Below are 26,994 nucleotides of genomic sequence, written 5' to 3'. Positions count from 1 at the left end.
AGGTATGCATATACATATTTTACTCGAGTAAATGACATAAGTACCTAAATATATCATAAAATGTCCAAAAATATGCACACTTAAATTGATATTAAACAATAAATAAATAAATAAATATTATAGGACATTTTTACACAAATGGGGTCCTAAAACGCCCCTAGTTTAGTCAACAAAATTATATTCCAATTTTTTTGTTAGCTTTAAAAGTGTATTTATTCACTGTCTCGAGTTTCCATTGAATACATTCTCAATATAAAATTTTCATTATTTCACTAAAATGCTATTTTGATATTAACCTTGAAATTAACGATACTGCGTAAATACTCGTATTTGCCCCACCTCCAGGAGTCATCTGGAGATGTGCCCACGCGAATCCATTTAAAGCTGTGCGCGTCATACGAAAGTCATATTTTTCTCAATTAAAACGGCGTATGTTTTTATGATATGACATACTATTTAACATAGTTACATATTTCATAAAATGTCATAAAATACGCAGATGTTTAACATTTAAATGTTAATTAAACTATGGGGTCCTAAAGCGCCCCTAGGTTATTCATTATTCAACTCTCTCATACATATTTAATCTTCATATATTCAAGAATTAAAATGACAGTGAACGATCAATTATTTCAGATATTTAGAACCCAAGATCTTCTTAACTAATACTAATACTCGTATTTGCCCCACCTCCAGAAGTCGTCGTGAGATGCGCCCACGCAAATTCATTTAAAGCTGTGCGCGTCATACGAAAGTCATATATATCATAAGTCGTTCTAAACAAAAACGACGTATGTCCTTATGAGATTCATCACTACCCTTTTTTAACTTGGGAATTTTCATGTTATTTCTACTCAGAATTACGAGCTCTTTTGATCCTAACATCCTAAGAAATAGGAAAAAGTTGTCCCAAAATGTCATTCATCATTCCTTTATCGTCATACAAAAATGGTAGGTGTAGTTAAAAATCGAAGGACATTTTTTTCCCTATTAGTATGAAAGACCTCGGGATTCTGAGTACCTATTATTAGGTACCTACCTAGTAATAGTAATAAGTTACTAAATTATATAGCAATTCCCAAATCTGAAAAAAGTGTAGTATACAAGTTATACAACTTTGAAGGAATTAACCCATATTAGTTCTTATAACATATGACTTTTTGAAGTAAGATGGTATAGTTGACGCATACAGTGTCTGATTGTTCTGTTTACATGTTAGCCGAGTGCGCTCTAATGCGCATTTTTGTTATGTAAACAATTTTTTCATAATAGAAAATTAATTTGGATCGATGGTGTATTGTTTTAAAATTTTCCGTTAGGACCTGATTCACATTTTACAAATTGATAAGGTTTTTATCTTATTTTGATACGACCTTGAAAATCGCTCACGCCATAGAGAAATATAGTAAGGATAGAGTGCTCACTCCATCCATACATCAGTTTTGGTACCAAAACGACTATTATTTTCGCAGTCGATCTAGCATCGAGTAGCGGAATTATCAGTACGGCTACTTGATACTAGAATTCTCTAGTGTCGCGACTCACGAAAATTGTATTGAACAACAACTTACTTACAACCGTTACAACTAATATTAAGACGAAACAGGAGCTGAGTTTTAAATATTTTAGGTAAATATACCCGTCTCGCTAACGGAAGCGGCACCTAAAAGTAGTGCGATAAGGACGAGGCAAAAAATCCTGCGTAAAAATCTCAAAAATCGAGGTTTTGTACTCTTCTGTTTCCTCCTCCAAAACTTAACCAATCGTAACCAAATTTGGAAATCTAAATGATTATGAAATTATCTGTGTCGGACCGTTTTGCTTTTTTGGCTAATTGATATCAGTTTTGAATGCCACGCCTCTCATTGCGGCATAGTCAATTAGGCCATTTTGGCCATTTTTGAAGGGCTCTAGCGCCTTAAAAAACAAAAATATCAAAAAAAGCAAAACGGTCCGACACAGATATTGACAATATTAATCTGTGTTGAAAAAATCATTGCTCTAGCTTCAAAAACCACGGAGGAAAACGAGGAGTACGTTTGTATGGAGAAATGACCACTCCCGTTGGCTCTTAAAGGCAGAAGCAGTTGAAAATAGAGTTCCGGTTAATCCGGTTGTAATATTAGCTGATGAAATTTTTTGAGTATTAGTCTTTTCGGTCGGTGCTCCATCTATTGTCAAGTTGTAGTACTAATAATTCCACTACTCGATGCTAGATGTCGACTACGAAAATAATGGTCTATTTGGTACTAAAACTGAAGTATGGAGTGAGCACTCTATCTATTTTTTTCCTATGCCCACGCTAAATGAAGTGAAAGTCGTGCGTGAGATGTGTGCCAATCGCCAAGACCATCGCCAAGGTCGTATCAAAACCATAACAAATCCTAAAATTGAATCGTCCTTCTGGTTTTCTATGCGCTGCATCTTGGGCTTTTCTGAACGACTTTTTTTAGGTTTTTAGTTTTACACCTTTTTAGGTTCATTTCTAAAACTATGTACAAGTATTAGACACCTGTTGCGTTATTTTGGCTGCGCTCTTTAATAGGAAGTGGCAGAAGGTATTAGGTATTTATTTAGGTACGTCCAGAATCTCGACAAATTTGTTAAAGGCTGCTATTTAACTGATCACCAGATTTAGTAAAATTTAATACCAAAAAAATATATTTTACCACCCTAAAATAATGAATGATCACCAAAATTATAACACCATTTTAATGTTAAATGATTACCAATTTTATTACATTTTACTATCCTTTTAACGGAAATGACACCAAACTAATCATTATTAACCCAAAAATAGTAAATGATTACCAAATTTCAAACCCCATTTTAATGTGAAATGATAACCAAATTTTTTAATGTTGCTATCCTATTAAAGAAAATGACACAAAAATAATCATTCTAAACCCAAAAATAGTAAATGACCACCAAAATTAGAACTCCATTTTAATGTAAAATTATAACCAAATTTTTAAATCTTGCTATCCTCTATTAAAGCAAATTACTCCAAAATAATCATTGTAAACCCAAAAATAGTAAATGACCACCAAAATTGTAACCACATTTTTATAAAAAATTTGCAAATGTTAAATATACTTAATACTATTTAATTAATTAATCCACTTCGTCACCTTTTTCTAGTAGCATTTTATTTCTGTAACAGTCGCAGTTCTAACCTAACCTAACCCACTTTTCTAGTAGCATTTCGTTTCTGTAAGGGTCGCAGTTCAAACCTAATCTAACCCATTTTTCTAGTAGCATTTCTTTTCTGCAAGGGTCGCAGTTCAAACCTAACCTAACCCACTTTTCTAGTAGCATTTCGTTACTTTATGGGTCGCAGTTTAAACCTAACCTAACCCACTTTTCTAGTAGCATTTCTTTCTGTAAGGGTCGCAGTTCAAACCTAACCTAACCTACTTTTGTAGTAGCATATCTTTTCTGTAAGAGTCGCAGTTCAAACCTAACCTAACCCACTTTTCCAGTAGCATTTCTTTTCTGTAAGGGTCGCAGTTCAAACCTAACCTAACCCATTTTTCTAGTAGCATTTGGTTTCTGTAAGGGTCGCAATTCAAACCTAACCTAACCCACTTTTCTGATAGCATTTCTTTTCTGTAAGGGCCGCAGTTCAAATCTAACCTAACCTACTTTTCTAGTAGCATTTATTTTCTGTATGGGTCGCAGTTGAAACCTAACCTAACCCACTATTCCAGTAGCATTTCTTTTCTGTAAGGGTCGCAGTTCAAACCTAACCTAACCCATTTTTCTAGTAGCATTTGGTTTCTGTAAGGGTCGCAATTCAAACCTAACCTAACCCACTTTTCTGATAGCAGTTTGGTTCTGTAAGGGTCGCAGTTCAAACCTAACCTAACCCACTGTTCTAGTAGCATTTCGTTTCTGTATGGGTAGTAGTTCAAATCTAACCTAACTCACTTTTCTAGTAGTATTTCGTTTCTGTATGGGTCGCAGTTGAAACCTAACCTAACCCACTTTTGCATTTCGGTTCTGTGAGGATCGCAGTTCTAACCTAACCTAACCCAATTTTATAGTAGCATTTCGTTTCTGTAAAGGTCGCAGTTCAAACCTAACCTAACTTACTTTTATAGTACCACTTCGTTTCTGTAAGGGTCACAGTGCTAACCTAACCTAACCCACTTAACTGATAGCATAGCAGTTTAACTTACTTTTCTAGTAGCATAACGAAATGCTACTAGAAAAGTAGGTTAGGTTAGTTAGGTATGTGGTACGTGGTACGGGGGGTTGAGCGGGAGGGGCTAGTAATTTTGGCATCAGTTTACTTTATTTGGTAATATGTATACATTTTTTGGTAATCATAGTGGTTTATTTAGGTGAAAATATCGCATTAATTTGGTCTTCAAGATTTGGTGATCATTAATGATTTTTGGTGGTCATTCAATATATTTGGTATTTGAATACAATTTGAAGGGCAGTCGTAATTAAAACGGTGGTACTTTTGTATTTTTAGGCCTTATTTTTTTGGTGTTCAGTAAATTTTTTTGGTAAGCATGATTTTTTTATTTAGGGTACCAAAGTATTTTTTGGTGGTCATTATATTTGTAGCCTTTGTTAAATGTGACTTTTTAAATTAATATACCTTTCTTGTCCGCAGGAGCCAACGAGAACTGCAACAAAGACATGCTGCAGCGATGCGCCATGGATCTGCCTGTGCTAAATTCACCGGAGATCTCCTTCGCCTTAACTAGGGAAGAACTAGACAAGAGTTGCATGTAAGTTCTTTCATTATTACTGCAGTCTGGAACTTCTGTCTGCCAAAGGGGACATAATGCCAGAAAATTTTAAGGAAACAATAAAATACTCTGATAAATATACTTCTATTTAAAATTTTGCTTGTCAAACCTATAGACTATATCACTAGCTATTTTATACTAAAATTATATTGCTATTGTATGCAGGTTAACGATAAACAACTAAAAATAAATGATCGATACTCCAGCGCCCTGCCATCTGAGCCACCAAGACCTCATCCATAGCCAGCAAATCTTTCCACCATATGGGTCTAGGGGTCCCTAGCGACATCTACCGTAAAAGCGTTACACTTCTTAAACAGCTACCGGAGTTCCAAATCATATTGGAAATTCACCAGTTACAGCCCAAGACAGTAATTTTTCCACTTTTAAATTTATTCTAAGCTCAACGTATCCCTTGCCTACAAATGACCAGTTTACAATATATCAAACTTGCATTATACTCGTCAAAGGATCGTTGTAGACTTGAAATAAAATCCGTATCTCCATACGAACGCCTGCAAGGAAAATGATAGCGTTTTCGGGAACCGACACTTTTTGCTATCCGCCGCTTCCAAGATATCTTTACAGCCGTAAATAAATAGCCGACTAGATCAACTTACTCAACGAAGTGAATAAATTGCTTTGTTAATAGACTGAAAGACCTGCGGCGGTAGCACGGTCGCATTTTTATCGCCTATCACCACGCCTGTCACCTTCTAACAAGTAAGTGCAAAAGTGACAGGCATAGTGACAGGCGATAAAAGTGGAACCATGCTGCGCCCGCCCGCTGCAGGCCTATTATGGATAGCTTTATCCACGTGACAAAATATCCGTCACTTTTTAACGGAGCTCGATTGAAAGTGACGGATACCGTTTTATCACGCTGTCACGTAGACAAGAACGACCATCATATCCGTACTGAAAATAAAAATGTTGGTACAATAGAGGTTTACAGATGTACTGCATAATTATTTTCCATCGTATTTTCACGGAAACTTACGAACGTGTCTTGCTATTTCAGTCAGTCTCGGTACAAAAAGTATTGATATTGACTGAACTAGCTTGACAAATACGAACGTTGCCGAAAAAATACGATGGAAATTATTACATGTGGCCGAATAGATTCGGGACTCTTCTGTTTCCGAACAGACTAGCCGTGAAATGTAGCCGGGTATCAAGTTACTGAACTGCACAGCAAACAAATTGCTCTGTAAACACTGAGCTGCAGCACAGATTGCTGAATTATGCATGCATTTAATTGTAGATAATCGATGAATGGTGCCTGAAAATAAAACTGTTGGTGCAATTTACAACAGCGATGTAAGTAAATATCGACGTATCGAATTGTGATTTTAGCAAGCGTGAACTTATATACGTATACTCATCTTCTTCCTCGCGTTATCGGCATATTGCCACGGCTCATGGGAGCCTGGGGTCCACTTGACAACTAATCCCAAGAACTGACGTAGGCGCTAGTTTGTATGAAAGCGACTGCCATCTGACCTTCCAACCCAGAGGGGAAATTAGGCCTTATTGGGGTTAGTCCGGTTAACTCACGATGTTTTCCTTCACCGAAAATAAACTGGTAAATATCAAATGATATTTCGTACATAAGTTCCTAAAAACTCATTGGTACGAGCAGGGTTTGAACCCACGACCTCCGGATTGAAAGTCGCACGCTCTTACCGCTAGGCCACCAGCGCTTCGTAATACGTAGCGGAGCGTAACTTGTATACGTGGACATGACTAAATTATTCAATTCAATATTCAATACATCTTTAATACAGATAACAAATGATCCATATTACATTAAAATCACGAACACAGTTAAGATCATAATAAATAGGTACATTTAAAAATTATTCAAATAAAATAAAATAAAAATAGTAGTCAAATTAAATTACAATATTAGTTGTAATACAAAATATAAAGGCAAAAATTCAGTCAAATCACTACATGAAGGCTGTTCCAGTGTCTCGCTATAGGGGAGTCCAAACTGCTGGCGATCACGCCCAGAATGCTGTTGCTACTCTCGCACACACGGCGCATGATGGAGGCGACCCGCTTCCGAACAATGGCATGGAAGCCGTCTACTCGCGCTTCCGCAAACATGCCCGACGCGCTGCAGTACCTGGGCACGGGCAGGCCCAACAGCATCCTGAGCGTATTATATCCTGAGAAATATAACATGCTTAGGTAGTGGGAAACCAAGTGGCAGACCACTTGGTCAGAATCAGAACCCCTAGTGTTTAATTTAATTCAATAGCGTGACGTGTGTTCGCGATTGCTTTATGCCTATTTTTGTATGGGATTTTGAACAGCGCGCCAAGCGGGACGTTTTGAAAACTCAAAATCCCATACAAAATAACACTTAACGCAAACGCGTACGCCACGTCACGCTATCGAATGAAATGTACACTAGAGGTATTAGGTACAGGTAATTTTTGCACACGTCTCCCCTATTTTTAGGTGGGGACCTAAAAATCAAACATGGGGAATCAACTCAAAGTCAAAATTTGCATCAATTTAATTTGCCACTCTTGAGGATAAAACGCAACTTTCTCAGCAGTTATTGACGGATAAAGAGAGCTTTATGAGCTGGTGTGTACTGTGTATTGTGTGTTTTACCTTACCATGTATATTTAATACGGATTGTCCGATTGTGATTTTCAGTAAAAGTTTCATAATACATCAGCTTTGGTTACAAGATAAGCTACTGAATGAGGTAAAGAATTCGGCAATTTACTACATCTACACTCTACAGTCAGGTGTAGCAGTTAGAGTTACGGTGGTTACATACCAGGGATGTAACGGATGTGGTTTTATCGGAACCGAAAACGGAAACTGATGTTTTCAATTTAGTTTAACGGAACCGAAAACGGAATAGGAACCGAAAACGGAAACGGAACCGGAACCAGAATCGGAGCCTGACTTTTTAACGATGTAGTCGTTTTCCCCTTTCTAGAATAAACCTTCAGACAAAGTTTACACTTAGCCGTGTCGCCGTGTCCCCACTAACTTCACCAAAATAGTTCCAAATCGAACTTGATTTCGGCTTCATTGTGCGTTTTTTTTACACACTAACTTTCACCACACATACTACACACAGTCAGTAGTCAGTACACAACCGATTTTAATTTTAATAACACGAATAAAACAAAGTATACAAACAAACAACAAATTAGCGTAGCACGTGTAAAGCGGGGCGATGAGCGACTGACTGGTATGAACCTGTTTGTTTTTGATGTACGCCGCCGCCGCGCGAAGCATTGACATCCGTTATAACTTCCGTTTCAAACATAACGGAACCGGAACAGAAACGGATGTGTAATACCAAACGGAAGTTCCGCCTTAACGGAAACGGAACCGGAGCTCCGTAACATCCCTGTTACATACATATGTACCATCACGAACCGCGATTGTTGAGCCATTTAGGGTCCTAGCTGAGATGGTAACGAGATACGCTACTGAACGTGATAAAGAATTTGGCAATTTGCTACACCTATATCGGTTAGTGTTTAACACGTTTGAGTTTTAAAACTATTAAGTTTCCCTTTGCAATCATGTAAACTTTTGTGAGCACACATTGTTCAAATTATGCATGTACTGTATTTGATTGTAGTTAATTGATTCGTAGCGCTTGGAAACAATACTGCAGCTGCAGTTTACAATGACGTAAATATCGTATTAACGAATCTAAGTGTGATTTTAATGGACGTATAGGTACGTGTTCTAATTATCACGTGTAGGTCCGTTTTTACGGACTTGGTACAGTCACCTGCAATAATATGTTACTCTTCGAAGGCCGCAAAAATACGTGACACGCTCTTGTGGCTCTACAAATAAGATCGTGTCAGATATTTTTGCGGCCTTCGTTGTGTAACATATTATTGCAGGTGACTGTACAGTAAAATGTGCCTACTTTGCTCCCCACTGAGTAATCGTGCTCTAACAATTTTTATATGTGAAAACTATATCAAAACCTTATTTAAGTGTTACAACTTGTTAGTAGTGGCAGTGGTCTACTTTGAATCGGCATATATATCAACATACCTAAGGGTCTACAGCAGCGGTCGGCAACCTTTTAGCAGCCAAGGGCCACATATCAGTTAACGAAGTGGACGCGGGCCGCACTTTGTTAGTATTTATGACTTTATCAGACATTGTCGTTTGTCAACATTACATATACAAAATAGCCAGGGAGGCTCGCGGGCCGCAAGTGAGAGGGCCGCTGGTTGCCGACCGCTGGTCTACATCTACAGTATGGAGTTCTTCAAAAAAGAAGTGTACAGGTTTTAAAGGGTCGGCAACGCGCATGTAACACCTCTGGAGTTGCAGGCGTCCAAAGGGTTGCTTAACATCAGGCGGGCCGTATGCTTGTTTGCCATCGACGTGGTATAAAAAAAATGCTCCTGTACGGTTACCATCAGTTTGTCACTGACATAAACGCCGTCGAGAACGTAATTTACTTTCTATACATCCCGTTTGCACTAATATGCGAGTGCGAGCGAGATGTATAGAAAGTAAATTACGTTCTCGACGGCGTTTATGTCAGTGACAAACTGATGGTAACCGTACTGGAATCGATAATTAATGGGACAAAAAGGTTCTTGTGTTGTGTATAGGGTTTGCACGACGGATCCGAAATGTATGGGAATATCCGCGGATCCGGATCCAGATCCGGATAATTTCATACATTTCGGATCCCGATTGCAAACCCTAGTTGTGTATCGATCGCGTACCGCAAGCCGCGTGGCGTGGGATAAAACCCCGAAAATGTTACCCGGTGATGGCCGCAGGTGTGGGTACGTAAGTATGTAGGTAATTAATTATTTAATGCGGGCAACGTGCGAATGGATGTATTGCGAAGATCATTAGGGACTACCTTTATGCAGTTTATAAGTATAACATTCAAACACTATTATTACCAATACAAAAAATAACAATATCATTTGTATTTCTCCATATCTCGGGACCATGGGATCCCGGAAATTTGGCTTGCTTTAAAAAAAAACCATTGAAGTTAGTTAATCCCAATTGACACTTAAAACTATGTTAGTTGCACTTCACTCCGAACTGAGAGCGAAAGTGTTTGCTTAATTTATTACCCCTCAAGCAATGATTAAGCTCCAGATTAAGAATAATAGTTCGGTCTTTAACCGTTAAGTATGTAGGGCGATATAGCGTTCATTAATTTACGAATAGGGTTGCCATATAAAAAAAAATATCCTGACGAAAATCTGGAAATCACCTCAAAAATCCTGACACTTCCTGGACACTAATTTTCCAAAAATTCCCCTCCTGTTCCAAAGCTCGGCTAATAGTAACAGAAAATCACCGCGCAACTTTGAAAACAGCCTGATGAGATAAGTGTGTTAACCTATTGTGTCTGAAAACTCTGACATTCACCAAGTCTCAAGTTGAACTCACTTCCTCATATTACTATTCTACTATAACTCGGATCCTTTCAAATCGAGAATTAATAGACATCTCTTAGGTAAGCATGCTCCATTCTAGACAGCATCGGCACTTACCATCAGGTGAGATTGTGGTCAAAAGCTTTCCTTTATCCAAAAACCCTGATAAAGAACCAAAAATCCTGACATAATTACTTACTATACTGCTGTGGCGCAAAGACTCGAAGTGGATCTTGGCCTCCGGCACCAAAGCTCGCCATGCTACTCTGTCCAGTCGACGGCGACCAGTTCGCTAAGGTCTTTCTGCACTTCGTCTTTCCAGCGGTACCTAGGACATGTCAGGGAAAATGCTAACGTATGGCAACCCTACGAGTATTCGCGGAACGCTCAACTTCGTGAAAACCGGGTAACTTTGGTAAAATGGCTAACTTTCGCTAAAGACGTAGACGTCAGCAAGTTGAGGAATGGTACGCAGTTAGCTCATCTTAATTTAGTGTTCTTGTTTGTGGTAAATAGCAATTTGAAACTAGTTGTCTGGCTGACTAACTTTGGATAGAGCTGAATAGCCAATGAGTTCTTTGGCGTGAATAGAGATCAAGTTGTTTCGCTTGCACTGTTATAACATTTGGTAATATTGTTTCTCAGTTTACATTGCACACGGGAAACACGCGGCGTCTGGGTTTTGGCATATCAGTTATCTGTATCGTATAGAATCAAACGATGTAAGGGAGAAAGACAAAAAAAAGTAGGTACCTAATTTAAAGAAAGTATGAAGGGTACAACTAAGCTTTTGAGATCCGGAACCTTAATAAATTAAACGCAATATACCGTTGTGCTTATTTAAATGCAATTGATACACATTGATGAAACCCGCAATCATTAACAGTGATTTGTATTTGCCATTTACAAACTATCGAGCTATTAATTAAAACGTTAAAACAAATACAACTAAAAACGGAATTGGAATTTGTTTGTTCAAACAGCTGTCAACTGATGATTTGTGGGCTTAATTTATTTGTAGTCAGGTGTACATTAGTGTGGATAATGTTGAATACAATGTAGAGATGGGCCGAATATGGAGTTTTCTGAACACGCATATTCGGCCTAATGTTCGGTTGAAATTTTACCGAACCGAATATTTGGTCGAATTATTCGGCTCATCTATAACATTCTAATACACCATTCAAAAACTTATCAAATACCTACATTAGCAGCTAAAGATTAGGAATTTCCCTAAAAATAAACAGGTCAAGGGTAAGGCCCTCTCGCGCATGAGAGGAGGCCTGTGCCCAGCAGTGGGACGTATATAGGCTGAAATTATGAAACAGGTCAAAAAGCTGAGTCCCTTGCCTTGCAATTTTTCAATCCTCACCAAACAATCTACACTGATTCAACATGTTGAATGAAACAGGATGAAAATTTAATTCAAAAATTAAAAAAAAAATTAAAAAAAAATTAAAAAATTGATTTAAATTTAATTCAGACATTTTCATTCGTTCATCAATGTCAACGGAATGACGTAACCTGGCAGAGAGTCAGTTAAAAACTTCTCGAGGAGCTTTCATTTTAAAGTATCGCAAGTCGCAACCACACACAAACAATAAAAAATATTTGCTTTGATACCGTACTTTAACCGAAGTTTTCGGTCGAATTCAAACATTGAAAAACATGCCTCGTAAAGGACGACTCACGCCAGTCACGCCAGACAGGGCAGTGCTCGGGCCGAGGCGTCCGACATGTCATTTTCTACGTGTATGACGGCTGATCGGTGATCACGTGGTGCTTTCCGTAGGAAACGAAGCTCCGGAAGCTACGGCAGGCCACGGCCCGGTCTAACGTGTCTTCCTTTCTTTAGCCGAATACCGAATATTCGGCTCATCTCTAAAACGAAGCTTTTACTAATCATTTGACAACATAATGACTATAATGAGTTGTGGCATCATGTTAGAAAACCGCAGGCGTGGTGAATTATTGATTGTGTGGTTTGTTGTGACACAAAGTTAAACTGGGACTACTATAGGCGCCGTGCATGAACTATAGGGGGCAGCATAGGAGCCGTCAGATTTTTGGCGCGAGGCGTAAATGTGTCGTTGATGCTTCCGATGTAGCCCACAAGATGGCAGAACCTACTATGTAAGTACTAGGAAACGTACCGACGAGAACGGTAGATGGTAGCACTTGCTTTGGCAATGTACATGTGCACATATGTTTCCGATTCAGGCCACAAGATGGCAGACCCTTCAACGCGCACGGTCCCTATTGTGGGATGAAAATGGGTCCCAGCAAATGGCACAAAATATTAATGTTGCCCATTTTGAAGGGAGCTTAATTTGTTTGATATTTATGTCGGCTAAGGCCGCCTCCGTCGCAGTTTAGGCCTGCATCAAAATTGTAGGCGTTTTGTTTCACCAATGTCTTATTTTCGGGAATATTACTTAATAGACGGGAAAATTTAACCCAAATTTCTGTATTGCCGAGCAAAAGTATTATTTTGTTGCAAATTATTGTGCTTATTAATAGTTAAAATATTTTTTTTTGTTTGAAAACTTAAAAACAGATTTTTATAAATATGATCTGAACCTACCTATTTCTGATTTTACTTTTGTTGAATCGAAAAAGTTTACTTCGAATCTTACACATGACCACTGTGACGTCTTTGACCCATTGTGACAATTTTTGTTTCATTAACTCTCTTCAACATTTTACTGACTAATCTCTTCTTTCCAGAAAACTCCACTCTGGCATAACCTGCATCGATAACTACACAAGCGCCTGCATGAGCAGACACGAACAGACCGTCTTCCGCAAAATCTACTCCGGAATCAGCGATGGTATGAAAGAACTCTGTACCCCCGGGGCTTACCAAGACGAGTACTTGAAACACGCACGCTGCGTGAAGATATTCTGGGCTGATTATGAAAAGTGTAGCCAGAAGTATGAAGTTACACTCACACATCTGAATGATCATCAGAAAAATGAGCAGTATTCTACGGATCAGCGAGATATTAGCACGAGCCATGAGGATTATTTGAGGACAGTTTGCTGGTAAGTGGATTAGTTAGTATTTAGACTATTTTATGATGTAAAATTGTAAAGGATGGGTCCACGCGCGCTGCGTGAAGATCTTCTGGGCTGATTATGAGCAATCTAGCCAGAAGTATGAGGTTACGCTTAGCCGGCTTACCCATCTGAATGATCATCAGAAAAATGAGCAGTATTCAACGGGCCAGCGAGATATTAGCACTAGTCATGACTTCATGAGGATTATTTGAGGACAGTTTGTTGGTAAGTAAATTTGTTAGTGTTTTGACCATTTTATGTTGGTAACGGCACTATGAATGTCATCTCGCTTGGACCCGGGTATGTCTTTAAACTAATACGTCCAAAAGAGGTATGGGCACTATGAATGTCATCTCGCTTTGTTCAGTTAATAAAAGATGTGGGATATCGACCAAAATAAGTAGGTACATAATACTACCTTCACTTAAAGACGTCAAATAAAGACAAAGCAATCTTTTTTTTGTCGAATCCTGTAAATTGTCATAAAATTGTAACAAATATTTCGAAGTCACACACTTGTTTTTTGTAATTTTCCACAAATTTTTCATGCCATTCTATACCTGTTTCTGCTCAAGTCAGAGTATACTCGTATTCTAATATTTCAGCAGCAAACTGTAAACATAATTAATAATTGCCTCAGCTTTCTCATTATCTAATACAGACGTCTTTAGATTGGCCTTAGACAATTTGATTTCCACAAATTAAAGTGTCCGAGAACCTGATTCTGTATTAGCAATTTTATGTGGTTTTGATTTTATTTTGATACGACCTTGAAGCGTGCGTCGCTGCACCAATCGGCGTAAGGGTAATTCCATTTCTGACCGTTTGCTTTTATTCCGTACTTTATCCGAATTATTCAGCCCATCTCTAATACGAAGCTTTTTCTAATCATTTGACAACATAATCAGTTGTGGGATCATGTTAGGTATCCACAGGCGTGATGAATTATTGCACTACTAGTACTAACGCGTTGGCGTTATTGTCAATTTCCATAGTAAAATGAATGGTAGTGCTGCTGTCGTTGGAAATGGACTGTCACCTTAAGCCGCTAACGCTGATTGGTCGAAACCTTTTTTAGCATGAATTGAATTTATGCTACTTTCCTGACGACATAACAAAATAGACGGAGTTATAGTTTAATTTTCGTACTCTATCCTTGTTGGCTTAGGGGCTGTCCATAAATTACGTCATCGTTTTTTGACGATTTTTGACCCCCCCCCCCTAAAATCATCCAAAAATCATGCTTCAAATGACCCCGTTTCCTCCTACGACATGCTACCGTCATCCGATGTCCAGACCCCCCCCCCCTAATTTGAAATGACGTAATTTATGAATAGCCCCTTACTAAATACTTCTACTGCTTAATTTTTTTAAGATAAAAGACTTTATAATGTCTACAGAAAAGACGGCGGGTTTCCTGAACGTTTTTGACCCAATCAGGACTTGTCTCATAAGTCATCTCACGTGCACCAATTGCTCGCACCGATTGGTGCACGTTGGCGTGAGATGCCAGATGATATGACTCAAGCCAATAGCAATATGACATACGATCAAAACCCTATCAAATTATTAAAACAGAATTGGCCCCGGAGAAGTTATCAAGGGAGTCCAAAGAGTCGGAGTCTTGAATATTGAATAGTCCTCGTTAGAATATTTTACGGGATCGAACAGTTCCTTAGAAGTAATTACGGGGCCGGCGTGAATCTTTGTGAATGTTCGGGGAGAATTGGACTATTTTAGAGGGGAAGTTTTTTGCTGCACTTTCGTTACGATTTCTCGAATTGTTATTTTTATGAATGAGTATGACGATTAAATTATGTGTTGTGAGTTTTAATTTTGTTTATATTCAGCCGTCTTTAAATCTAAATTATTTATTTTGTCAAATAGGGTATCAGTTCAGTCAGTTTCACTATGTGGCCTTACGGCATATTTGAAGGCATGATTGTCAAAATATAATAGACAAATACATAGTCTAATAAAACATGGTCTTCCATTCCCAGAGTGACACGGGCCTACGTCACAACAACATGGCCGCTATATATAGCGCTATCGCATATTATCATATAGCGCTGTCGCATGATGACGTAGGCCCGTGTCAGTTAGGTGACCTAGAAAAGACGGGAATGGAGTACCAGGCGGAGTATATTATTATACCATGGACAAATATAGTGGACAGTAAACATTAAACTTTAACGGGTAGCTGCAATTTCTTTGTCTACTCCGAACATTTTTATAAACTAATTTCGGGTAGTTTAGTGTTGTTTTATTAATATCTCCGTTGACATTTGTTGGGACGTCAGTCTTTCCGTGACCACAGCTGGTGCAACTCAGCTGAAACGTCGGAATTAAAGGTAAAAACAATGAAATTATATCGCGGTAGACCCGTTTGTGTAATAAAATAAAATATAATAGGTGTAGGTATTAACATATTTATCCTTTTATAGAATTAATAGTAAGTCTTACGAGCTAAAACATTTTCAAAGAATTTTTAAATTGATTAAGCTGCGGGCGCAGCATGGTTCCATTTTTATCGCCTATCACTATGCGCGTCCCTTTCGCACTTACTTGTTAGAACGTGACAGGCATGGTGACAAGCGATAAAAACGCGACCGTGCTACGCCGCCTGTACTGTTTATTCGCCTTGTGGTGTGGTGTGGGGCCATTTCGACCAGCACTTGGTTTTGGAATATCATTGTTTTGGGTACGATAGGATAACCACGTGTCTAGTGACTCTAGTGAGATAATCAAGTGCAACAAGTCTACATATGCAGGTGTATTCAAGCGGAAACTCAAGTCTAGTATAGCAGTAATTTAAATTTTAAAATACCCGCTAGCCCCGATCCAATTGTACCCTAACATACTTTAATACTAAAAGGCGAACTTATAATGAAGAATAGTCGTCACGAGGCTGCTTTTATAGGACCCTTCGACCTTACTTTGGAAATATTTAAAGCTAAATTGAATCTCATTAGGAATCAAAAGAAAAAGATTGGTTTGTCGATGTTTTCTCTGACTGATGAAGAGCAAAATCCGGCCAAGTGCGAGTCGCACTCGCGCACGAAGGGTTCCGTGCCATTACACAAAAAACGGAAAAAATCACGTTGTATGGGAGCCCCACTTAAATATTATTTTATTCTGTTTTTAATGTTTGTTGTTATAGCGGCGACAGAAATACATCGTCTGTGAAAATTTCAACTGCCGAGCTATCACGGTTCATGAGATACAACCTGGTGACAGACAGACGGACAGACGAACAGACAGACAGACAGACGGACAGACAGACGGCCAGCGGAGTCTTAGTAATAGGTTTTTACCGTTTGGGCACGGAACTCTAAAAAGGGAAAATTAAATAAAAAAAATAATATTTGCTTAAGTTTAAAATTGTATGCAAATAAAGCCAAGGAAGTTACCGATCTAAAAGCAGCACAGCACCCTACTTCTGTCAGTCCGCGCACCTACGTCATAATTAATTTACATTTTATTTTGCCGTACTATTTCTAAAGCCGTGCTAACTCTTTGAAATTTTAGCGCGATTTTAAGCAAAGATTTGGATTGGACATGATTTCACACTTATAATATTTAGTAGTTGGTAATATATTAAGTAATATTTAGTAGTTAATATTTAGTAGTACTGCAGCACTAAAAAACCGGGCAAGTGCGAGTCGGACTCGCGCACGAAGGGTTCCGTACCATAATGTAAAAAACGGCAAAAAAAAAAAAACGGTCACCCATCCAAGTACTGACCCCGCCCGACGTTGCTTAACTTCGGTCAAAAATCACGTTAGTTGTATGGGAGCCCCACTTAAATCTTTATTTTATTCTGTTTTTAGTATTTGTTGTTATAGCGGCAACAGAAATACATCATCTGTGAAAATTTCAACTGTCTAGCTATCACGGTTCGTGAGATACAGCCTGGTGACAGACGGACGGACGGACGGACGGACGGACAGCGGAGTCTTAGTAATAGGGTCCTGTTTTACCCTTTGGGTACGGAACCCTAAAAATATGGTACCTATAATACTTTGTGTACAACAACTAAGTAACCTAAGTAACTCAAACTAGTTACCAAACTAATTTGATCTAAACAATTGAAATGGTGGTGAAATGCATGCCTCTTTTTAAGATAGGTTTTCCATTAAAAAATTAAAATACATAGTAGCAAAATATTCAATAATATCATTGATAGGTATACCTACCACAAAGGTGACACTCGGATGTCAATAGGGTATTTGACTGTATTTAAAATAAATTATTTTACTCCATGCATGAAATAAAGCACCAGAAGATGAATTAGATAAACGTAGACAGCAGTAATTTTAGACACAATTTCTATTTTAAAACCCGTATAAAACTATAAAGAGTAGGTAATTTGATTGTGACGTCACTTGCTAGTGTTTCATAGTTCCATAGTAGCAAAATCGTTTTGACTGTTCGAAAAAAGAAACTGATTTGACTAGTAGTCAAATACCTTATTGCATCTGACAACGTAATTACATATTTAACATGCTAAATGTTAATCACCTCTGCGTGAATTTGCAAAATCGGGCTTGATTATTCTGTAACGCTTACTATTCAACACACAAACCATCATTAATGTTTTGCGATCCATAATATCTCTATAATGACTCGCAATCAATCAATTTTATCTCAGTCCCACCCCCATTACGTCCGATTTTTCCTCCATTGTGACCATTCAACTGTTTAAGGATTCTGCTTGAATTTATTCTGTATTAGAGCCTCATTCGATCGTAATGGCTTCGTTATCCGCGTTCACTTCAATTGAATCGTTAATTTGCCGATAATGTTTTAAATATTCGATATGCAGATGATATTGCTGTGTTTTAGGTTGTACTTTTAGTAATGACTTTTATATTTCGCTTATTTAACGTAATCTGCAAGCATTGTTGGTGCACTTTCCAACCCAGACACAAACAGACTAGAATTTTGTTTCAAATCAGTTACTGGACTATTTTTCAAAATGGCAGAGCCATGGGGACTAGATATCACTGAACCATGAAACCATCAGGAGTACCTGAACTAAGTAGTACCTGATGACAAATTGTGTCAGTACCTAGATGATACCTTGATGTTAAGGGAGATGTAGGTATCATGAAGCGTCGTGAACATCAGCAGACGCTCCTAAATATTTGCCTCTATATATACACCGTGTTTTTATTGAATTCTGTTATCTTCGGGGTATGGTTAAGTACGTTTAAGAGAACTAAATGACATAGTTAATAAAAAAAAAATTTTTTTTTTGGTTTGCTTTTTTTATATAATCAAGTTTAAAAAGTAATTAAATGTAGCATATAGCGTTGTTGTAACACGGGCAGTACATTTAACTCAACCAAACAATTTAAATCTGTGACATATCAATATCATTTCAAACATCGATCGACCGAGATTGTACTTAAGTTTAGTAGCAAATGTATGAACTCATTCTAAACACTAATCAATATGTAAACCGGCCCTAAGGGAAGTGTACACGCTTGTAGAGGCCTTATAGGAAAAAAATAATTATTCCAGGAGTTCCATTTCGGAGATAATCAATAATTAATTAGAATATCGGTGTCTTTGAGAAAGTTACTTGATTTAAGCTCAGGAATGCACCCTTGAAATTAACGGAAATAAAAAAAAAACACGGTGTATAATGAACGCGTTCGGGTTCTTTAGAATCATCTCAATTAGTTTATGTCACAACGTTTAACTAATACATCTAAGTATGGTCCGCAAAAACTTGTAGGTACCTATACCAACACAATACATTTTATTAAAACTCGTATAAGCTATGTTTGCGAATAATTTTCCTCTATCGCAGCGCAACAGCGACGCTACAAACATACTTACAATGCAAACAAATATTGTTTCTGCAACCTTTTCCATTCGCCCGCCGTTGGTCAGTTCTTCCATTAAAAATATTCCTCTATCATAGGATTTACACATCGCTGCCCGCGTTGGCACAATGGAAAGATAAACAAAAATGCTATTTTTTTCGAGAAAAATGGCTATGGAAATTAATAGATTTTTTAAAAACTTTGCGAGTGAAAGAGGCTTAAATAACGGTGCAAAAAATGTTAAAAAGAAATCCATTAGGTAAATTCAATAGTTGAAGTAAAATACGCTCGCATCTACAGGGCATCTCTGACCATGGGGCTTTAAATTCAATGTTCGATTGTACTCGCTACACTGAGCTACTTTTATTATGGGACCAACCCCGAAATCGCGAAAAAAAATTTGGCTTTTTCATACATTTTGGGTATTCAGATGTCGAGATTTTCTATGGAACGGCCAAAAATTTTTTCGCGATTTTGTAGCGACAGGATCCCATGGTCATTGACACACTATAGTCTTCTATACGCAACGTAAACATACCTAGATAGGTATAGACTTTTTTTGTTGTGTGCGATGATATGCTTTGAATGGGAGCGGAGCGGAGGCGCAATGGAGGGGCAGTTTAAAAATGGTTTACCTCTACCTAGTTACGTAAAGAAATACAGAACTTAATTCTACATTTCCCATTCCATTTAGACATTCAAGAGCGACGCCATTTTGCTGTCAATGTACCGTCTATTTGCACGGAAACGATTTGCCTTTTCTCCCCTAATGCAAACTGCTTAGAAAGGATTTCACTCCCGAAATTAGTGTTTCTTGCCTTACCGTGCTTTTTATACGTAATACTGTACTAATTTTGCGAGTCCCAACTTGCCGCTTATTTTGCAGCAAGTATAGCATATTAGATTCTTCAGACTAGTCTGTATATTGTCTGTGTAGTGTGTAGTGTAGTTAATCTAGATTAACTATGTTTTTTCTGGTTTCAGCTCATTCCAGGAGTTCATGTCGTGCTCCGAAGAAACGGTACAGAGGACGTGCGGTGACGAGGCAGCCGTCTTCACCAGCAAGTTCCTTAAGCAGATGGCTTCCAACATTATAAAGGTTTGTCTTGGTTAGTGGGGAGACACTCCTGACTTCGGTCGAAGTCGGCTCCGTTCGGATCAGCATTGCTCCGAGCAATTATTATAGTTCGTTTTTTTAGCATTTTCTAAATAAGGTAAACAAACTTGATGTGTCTTTTAATTGAGCTAAAGACATTTTATTTCATAATATCCCATACATTATAAAACAATAACAAATATGATAAAATTTTCAGTAAGGATATCCACAACGCAGGCTTCGTCAGGTGGCAATCTTTTAATTGAAAAACATATTTTAAAAATAAGTTACGGCAAATATGTAACAATTACATAATCTAATACGATCTGTATCTGATACGATATGTATTAATTAGATAATCTAATACGATCATTAATATTCTGCTGCTTTCATAAGTAATAGGTACTGATTTTTAAAAAGCGTTTTTCAATTAAAAGACATATCAAGATCGCTTACCTTCTTTCAACTTCTTTCTAATGCTAAAAAAACGAACTATACTGGGTTGGCACTACTTGACTTCCTTTTGCGTGAACGACCACAGATAAGATTTAATCACTTGAATTTTGACAACCCCAAATAGCCGAAAGGGATAGTGCCATATATTAGAAAGGGATTGCATGATTCGACCCTGAATCGCTTGCAAACTTCGGTTTTGTAGGAAGTTTCCTGTACTATTATTTCTTCTGTGTCTTGGTTTCCAATGATATTATAACTCCAGCGGACGCAGCATGGTTCCATTTTTATCGCCTGTCACTATGCCCGTCACTTTCGCACTTACATACTTGTTAGAACGTGACAGGCATGGTGACAAACGATAAAAATGCGACCGTGCTACCGCCGCAGATAGGTTATAGGCATTCCGGAATTGAAGCGCTTAAATTGTACAAATTGTACAGTTGTTCTTTAGTCGCGCCTAGGCAAGCGAGAAATGTGCACGTGCTAACGAGCGCCCGCACAACGAGAGAGAAAGAGACGAGCTTATGTTGAACAACGAGTGAATATGAATTCAATACAAATATGAATTATATGCGAAAATTTAACAACAAACAGCAAGAGATGCATTCTAGAGTATGTAATAAAATAAATTTGGAAGTAATCAAAGATACATGTAATAGGGTATTTGACTACTATAGTCAAATCAGATTCTTTTTTCGAACTGTCAAAACGATTTTGCTCCTATGAAATTTATATGAAACACTAGCATGTGACGTCACAATCAAATTACCCACTCTTTATAGTTTTATTCGGGTTTTAAAATATAAATTGTGTCTAAAAATAACTGCTGCCTCCGTTTCTCTATTAATCTTTGGGTGCTTTATTTCATGCATGGTGTTAAACAATTCATTTTAAATACAGTAAAATACCCAAATTCGTACACTCAAAATCCGGACTACGGACAAGACGAGATTCGACTTGTTTCACTGCTATTTATCATGGGTAGAGATGGGTCGCGGGTATTTACCCAATTTACCCACCCAGGTAAATACCCGGTAAATACCCATCTACCCGGTATTTACCCGTATCTTCCCAAATGGACGGGTAGATTCATTTCTTGTTGCACATGTCGATTTGTGTTAAAGTGGAGATATAAACCGAGTTAATGGCTGTAATTATTGTGTGTCATTTAAAATGAAATCGTTAAGTTGCAGTTGCAGTTGTAACTAATTAATTTTTAGTACAGTTTTGATAAATATTAAAAAAAGGCCGTCATAAGAGTATTTTTTTTAGACGAGTAAATTATCGTACTTATATGTTGATAATACACATTCCAACTTCGGTCAGCGGGGGGTGTGGTTGGGGGGAGGAGGGCAAAAGTGAACTTTTTCATACTTCTTGGAATCTGTCATTAATATCGAAAAGTGTTGTATGTACAAACTAAAGTAGACATAATTTTCTACAAAAAAGGTTATATACATTTTTGTCCAAAAACTAACTGTGTTTGACTTATAAGCTTCACAAGTTGGGATATTGCACAATTTTTTTTTATTATGATTCATAAGTATTCTTTATTTTCATCTTTCTAATGTATATTAAAAGCATTTTAAAACATTTCCGGAAGCCAGGGAATGATTTTACACGATTTTCATAATTGGACTGATATGTTAAAATCGAACTTCACCTCATAGCAACCTTTTCGTAATTAGTTTGAACATACATTTTATGTAACATTATAAAAAAATACTTAAATTAATCTTATTTATACTCACATACCATTAAACACATCAAATTTAGAAGAAAAACGAAAATACCCGCGTATTTACCCGCGGGTAGGTAAATATCGGGTATTTACCGGGTAAATACCCGCTCTCGGGTATTTACCCGGGTAGTTACCCATCTCTAATCATGGGCAGTGCGACTACTTATACACTCTTCTCTTTGAAAGTAATTTTCTAACAACCTACCACTATTTAATTGTTACTTTATATCTTTTCATACCTACAATTTGATGCACCACGCACCGTCTCTGTGCGTTTCCCCATACAAAATGTATATAATACAATCGTTTTTAACGTTTGTGTACAAGTAAATATTTTTGATAACATATCCCTCAAATTAACCAAACCGATACTGTTATTTAATTGGAACGCGAAATTATAATGATTTTCGTAAAACTGTTAAATGAAGTGATTGCGGCTTGCGGATTTGCGGAACGACCAAAAATATTAAATGTATTTTCCTCAGTTTATGATCACAATACCTATTGCATTTTACAGTATGATCTAAAAGAGATTGGTGAAAAATAGATTGCTTCATAAAACCCTTATGAATAAAATAACAAAGGAATTCATAAATAAATATAGCTTTTAGATATTTATTTAGTTTTAAAGGTGCTCGAGATAAGTAGATAACACAAAGAAAGATAGTCTATAGACAGAAAACATTTCAAATTAGGTACGGTCGCCGTCAGATATATCGGAGAGGCCAAAGTGTTCACAAATACCTGAACACGCACTCTAACGCCACGCCATGGCAATAGAGGCGTGTCGTGTTCAGATATTCGCGCCTCAGCCGCTCTGATATATCTGATGGCGACCGTACTAAATCTTCTCCTCTTTCAAAACCGCACTCTGTATGCAGTTTCCAATTTGCATCTCATAATCGGATTAGGAATGCAAACGTTACTATCCCTGTTTGAATTTCAAATATAAAAAATAACAGATACAAAACTAGAGTGAGACAAGATGTAATCAACTTCTACATAACGTAAGCTACACTGTTACCAAATTTGATTGCTTTCTCGTAGATAAAAATATAAAAAAGTTTACATTAATCCATCGTATTCCGGAATGCACACTCGCGTTGCGAAAAACGATTAAGAGCCCATCAACGAGCACACTAGCGCCACAGCTGAATAATCGTAATTATTTAAATTTAACGAAAGATATTGAAAAAAGGGGTCCGCTACGTACTGTATTGTGTATTTAAGTACCTTTTGAATACATCTAACTAGTTTTTGGGTCAAAAAGATCACTGTGTTATGTCTTTCCTGTAGACATACACAAGAGTTAAGGGCTATAAAGGTTAATTTTCTTATTTAATCCTTATCCACGTGAAAAGGTCCTCCTTTTATTTAGAGAACTATGATAAAATCATTACCTACATGCCCACAAGCTGTTAACTATTGCCCACAGGAGGGAAAAATGTACTGTTCGCGATAACACACTAGTTTTCTCTTTCACAGTTGAAATTTTCATAGATGATGTATTTCTGTTGCTGCTATAACAACAAATACTAAAAACAGAATAAAATAAAGATTTAAGTGGGGCTCCCATACAACAAACGTGATTTTTGACCGAAGTTAAGCAACGTCGGGAGGGGTCAGTACTTGGATGGGTGACCGTTTTTATAGATAATGGTACGGAACCCTTCGTGTGCGAGTCCGACTCGCACTTGGCCAATTTTTTCAATATCTTTCGTTAAATTTAAATAATCACGATTATTTAGCTGTGGCGCTAGTGTGCACATTGATGGGCTCTTAAAGAGAGAAAGAGGTCTTCTTATTTTTTTATTCTTTTTTATTTGTCCTGTTTAATTAAGCTAGCTTTATGGTTTAACCCACGTATTCTTAGTCACATGTTTCGGAGACTAGGTCTCCATTTACAAGCACTAAAAGTGCATGAGCAGCGGTCAAGGCGACTCACGATAGCCGCATGCCTAGGGTTTGCACGACGGATCCGAAATGTATGGGAAGATCCGCGGATCCGGATCCAGATCCGGATAATTTCATACATTTCGGATCCGGATTGCAAACCCTACGCATGCGACATTGACATCGCACCACATAACGCCGCACCACATATCGAGTGACTAAAAATATTACGTGTGTTAAATCGTAAAATTACTAAAATTAGCTGACTGACTCTCGACAGTTTAAATTCGATTGCTTTATTTAGTTCATTTACTTTCTAATAAGGAAAATCATTTATTTACATACAATATATATATATATACAGTGTGGTACTACTAAACGAAATTACCAACTAGCTTAAATCTACGTAAAATAGGCCCCTGAGGCATTGTACCAAGGATGCTGGCGGCATTTCCTCGCTGTGTCGCAATGCTGATACGTTGTGCGAGGTAGCCGCCAGCTCTTCGGTCACCAGTTACGTCAACCAGACGCTTCGCGATTTCTGCGAACAACTTTCTAATAATATTTTTTTTTTCAGAATTTCTGCTACGAATACCGAGATAAAGAATGCTCCTCCCCAGATAAAGCCAGCGCAACGTTCCAAAACCTCCAACTTGTTCTCATCGCCCTTTCGGGGCACCTCGCGTTTAACGCCGGGAACCTAGTGCCAACGTAAACTAACCTAAAACAATTTTAGGAATCGAATTTTGAAATTAGAACATTCGTGCGTGTGTGAGTGCAGTGAACTGTAAATAGTGAGCGTTATAATGATAGTGTTTTGTTAATTTAATATTATGCATCACTTTGAAACGGTAGCTTAATTAATTTGCGCATGCAATGCCTCTTTTGCCTAGTTTTATAAGATATGATTTATGATCATTATAAAGCATAAACTATATAGAAAATTACTTCAACAAATAAACATTTTATGCCGGTTTTGTGAGACTTCAAGGCGAAGCTAAGCTTAGAAAATACTTCTGCAGAACGTTAAGGCATTACCTACTTCAAATAAGGTATGAAGGCGGAAAAGGAATGAGTTCTGAAATGTTATTAATTCGAAATGTTTTATTACTATATGACATTATACCTACATACATATTATAGAAATATGGGTTTGTGCAAATATACCCTTGAAACGGATAAGGGAAAGAGATTTTAGTTAGGATTTTTAAAGCATTAAATGCTAATTGCATGCAGCCAAACTAAACTATTTAGTTTAGAATAAGGTTTTATTTCGTAAACTTGTTTGTTAGGGCTATATAAACATTCACATGATATGGATGTCTATGGTTCATAAATATTTCTAATAGTCTAAGCTCAAGGAAATATGATATTTATCATAATCAGAAGACATAGACATTTTAATTACAGATGTAGTGCATAATTATTTTCCTTCGTATTTTCACGGAAACGTACGAACGGGTATTGCTATTTCAATCAGTCTTGGTACAAAAAGTACTGATGATGACTGAAGTAGCATGACTAATACCAAAAAGAATAGATAGTATAGAGGGGTCCTGTCATTGTAAATTTCGTAGTCACTGTAAAAAGAATAGATAGTATAGAGGGGTCCTGTCATTGTAAATTTCGTAGTCACTGTAAAAAGAATAGATAGTATAGAGGGGTCCTGTCATTGTAAATTTCGTAGTCACTGTAAAAAGAATAGATAGTATAGAGGGGTCCTGTCATTGTAAATTTCGTAGTCACTGTAAAAAGAATAGATAGTATAGAGGGGTCCTGTCATTGTAAATTTCGTAGTCACTGTAAAAAGAATAGATAGTATAGAGGGGTCCTGTCATTGTAAATTTCGTAGTCACTGTAAATTTACTGCCATCTATCGACACACGACTAAAACTCAAAATTAAAACGTATAAAGTTATCAAAAAATGTATATATATGGATAAATGATTTTATTATTTTTGTATCATTTTGATCCATGTTCATTCACTGATATCTATGTGTTAAAATTGTTAAATATGAAACGGTTTCGTCACGCCATCTAGCCGAGAATAGGCTAAAGGTGTGTGCGGCATCTATTCGAGAATGACTTTTACTTGAATTCCGAGGCACGTTTTTTCCTTAGACTTTATTCGTCTTATACGAAGTTAGATATGTCTTTGCTAATACGAACGTTTCCGAGAAAATACGATGGAAAACAATTTTGCACTACATCTGTAAATATACTTACATAAACGGGCACTTACGTTATTAAACCGATAATAACTCTTAACGAACGTAAATTGTTTGAATATCGTTTGAGTATGTTGAAGTTTCGAAAACATGAATTCATGTGTACGGTCAGCAGCAGAAGTTGCTAAGCGAGTGATGTGTGCAAAATGATCTTGACGCGACTTTATTGTTAAAAGAATAAGGCCCACTTGCACCATCCCACTAACCCGGGGTTAAGCGGTTAAACAGTTAACTTAGTGTCAAATTGTACTGGTAACCATGGCAACTCCAGGTTTAACCGGTTAACCGGGTTAGTGGAATGGTGCAAGCAGGGGCGTATTTGGAAATTTGGCGCCCCGGGCCAATACGTTTCGGCGCCCCAGAAGTCAAGGAAGAAAAACAAAATGCAATCCGATGCCGCCCCTATATGCCGCCCCTGGGGGTTGGCGCCCCGGGCCATGGCCCGGATGGCCCTAGGGTAAATACGCCCCTGGGTGCAAGTGGGCCTAAGAGTGTGACAAGG

At 37.6% G+C, this 26,994-nt stretch overlaps 1 protein-coding gene across 1 annotated transcript in view; it reads left to right on the top strand.

The window, feature by feature from the left end:
• Positions 1-25,712, top strand: part of LOC134791312 (uncharacterized) — a 51,426-nt gene extending 25,714 nt beyond the window's left edge. Inside the window, exons 2-5 of the mRNA XM_063762325.1 lie at positions 4,628-4,745; positions 12,911-13,228; positions 20,062-20,176; positions 24,841-25,712. Coding sequence (XP_063618395.1) covers positions 4,628-4,745; positions 12,911-13,228; positions 20,062-20,176; positions 24,841-24,978 — 689 coding nt within the window. The 3' untranslated portion in view covers positions 24,979-25,712. The remainder of the gene's footprint in view (positions 1-4,627; positions 4,746-12,910; positions 13,229-20,061; positions 20,177-24,840) is intronic.
• The last annotated feature ends 1,282 nt before the right edge of the window (positions 25,713-26,994 follow it).

Source organism: Cydia splendana, chromosome 6 (assembly GCF_910591565.1).
Source record: "Cydia splendana chromosome 6, ilCydSple1.2, whole genome shotgun sequence".
NCBI classification, from domain to species: Eukaryota; Metazoa; Arthropoda; class Insecta; order Lepidoptera; family Tortricidae; genus Cydia; species Cydia splendana.
This window is presented reverse-complemented; position numbering and strand designations above follow the sequence as displayed.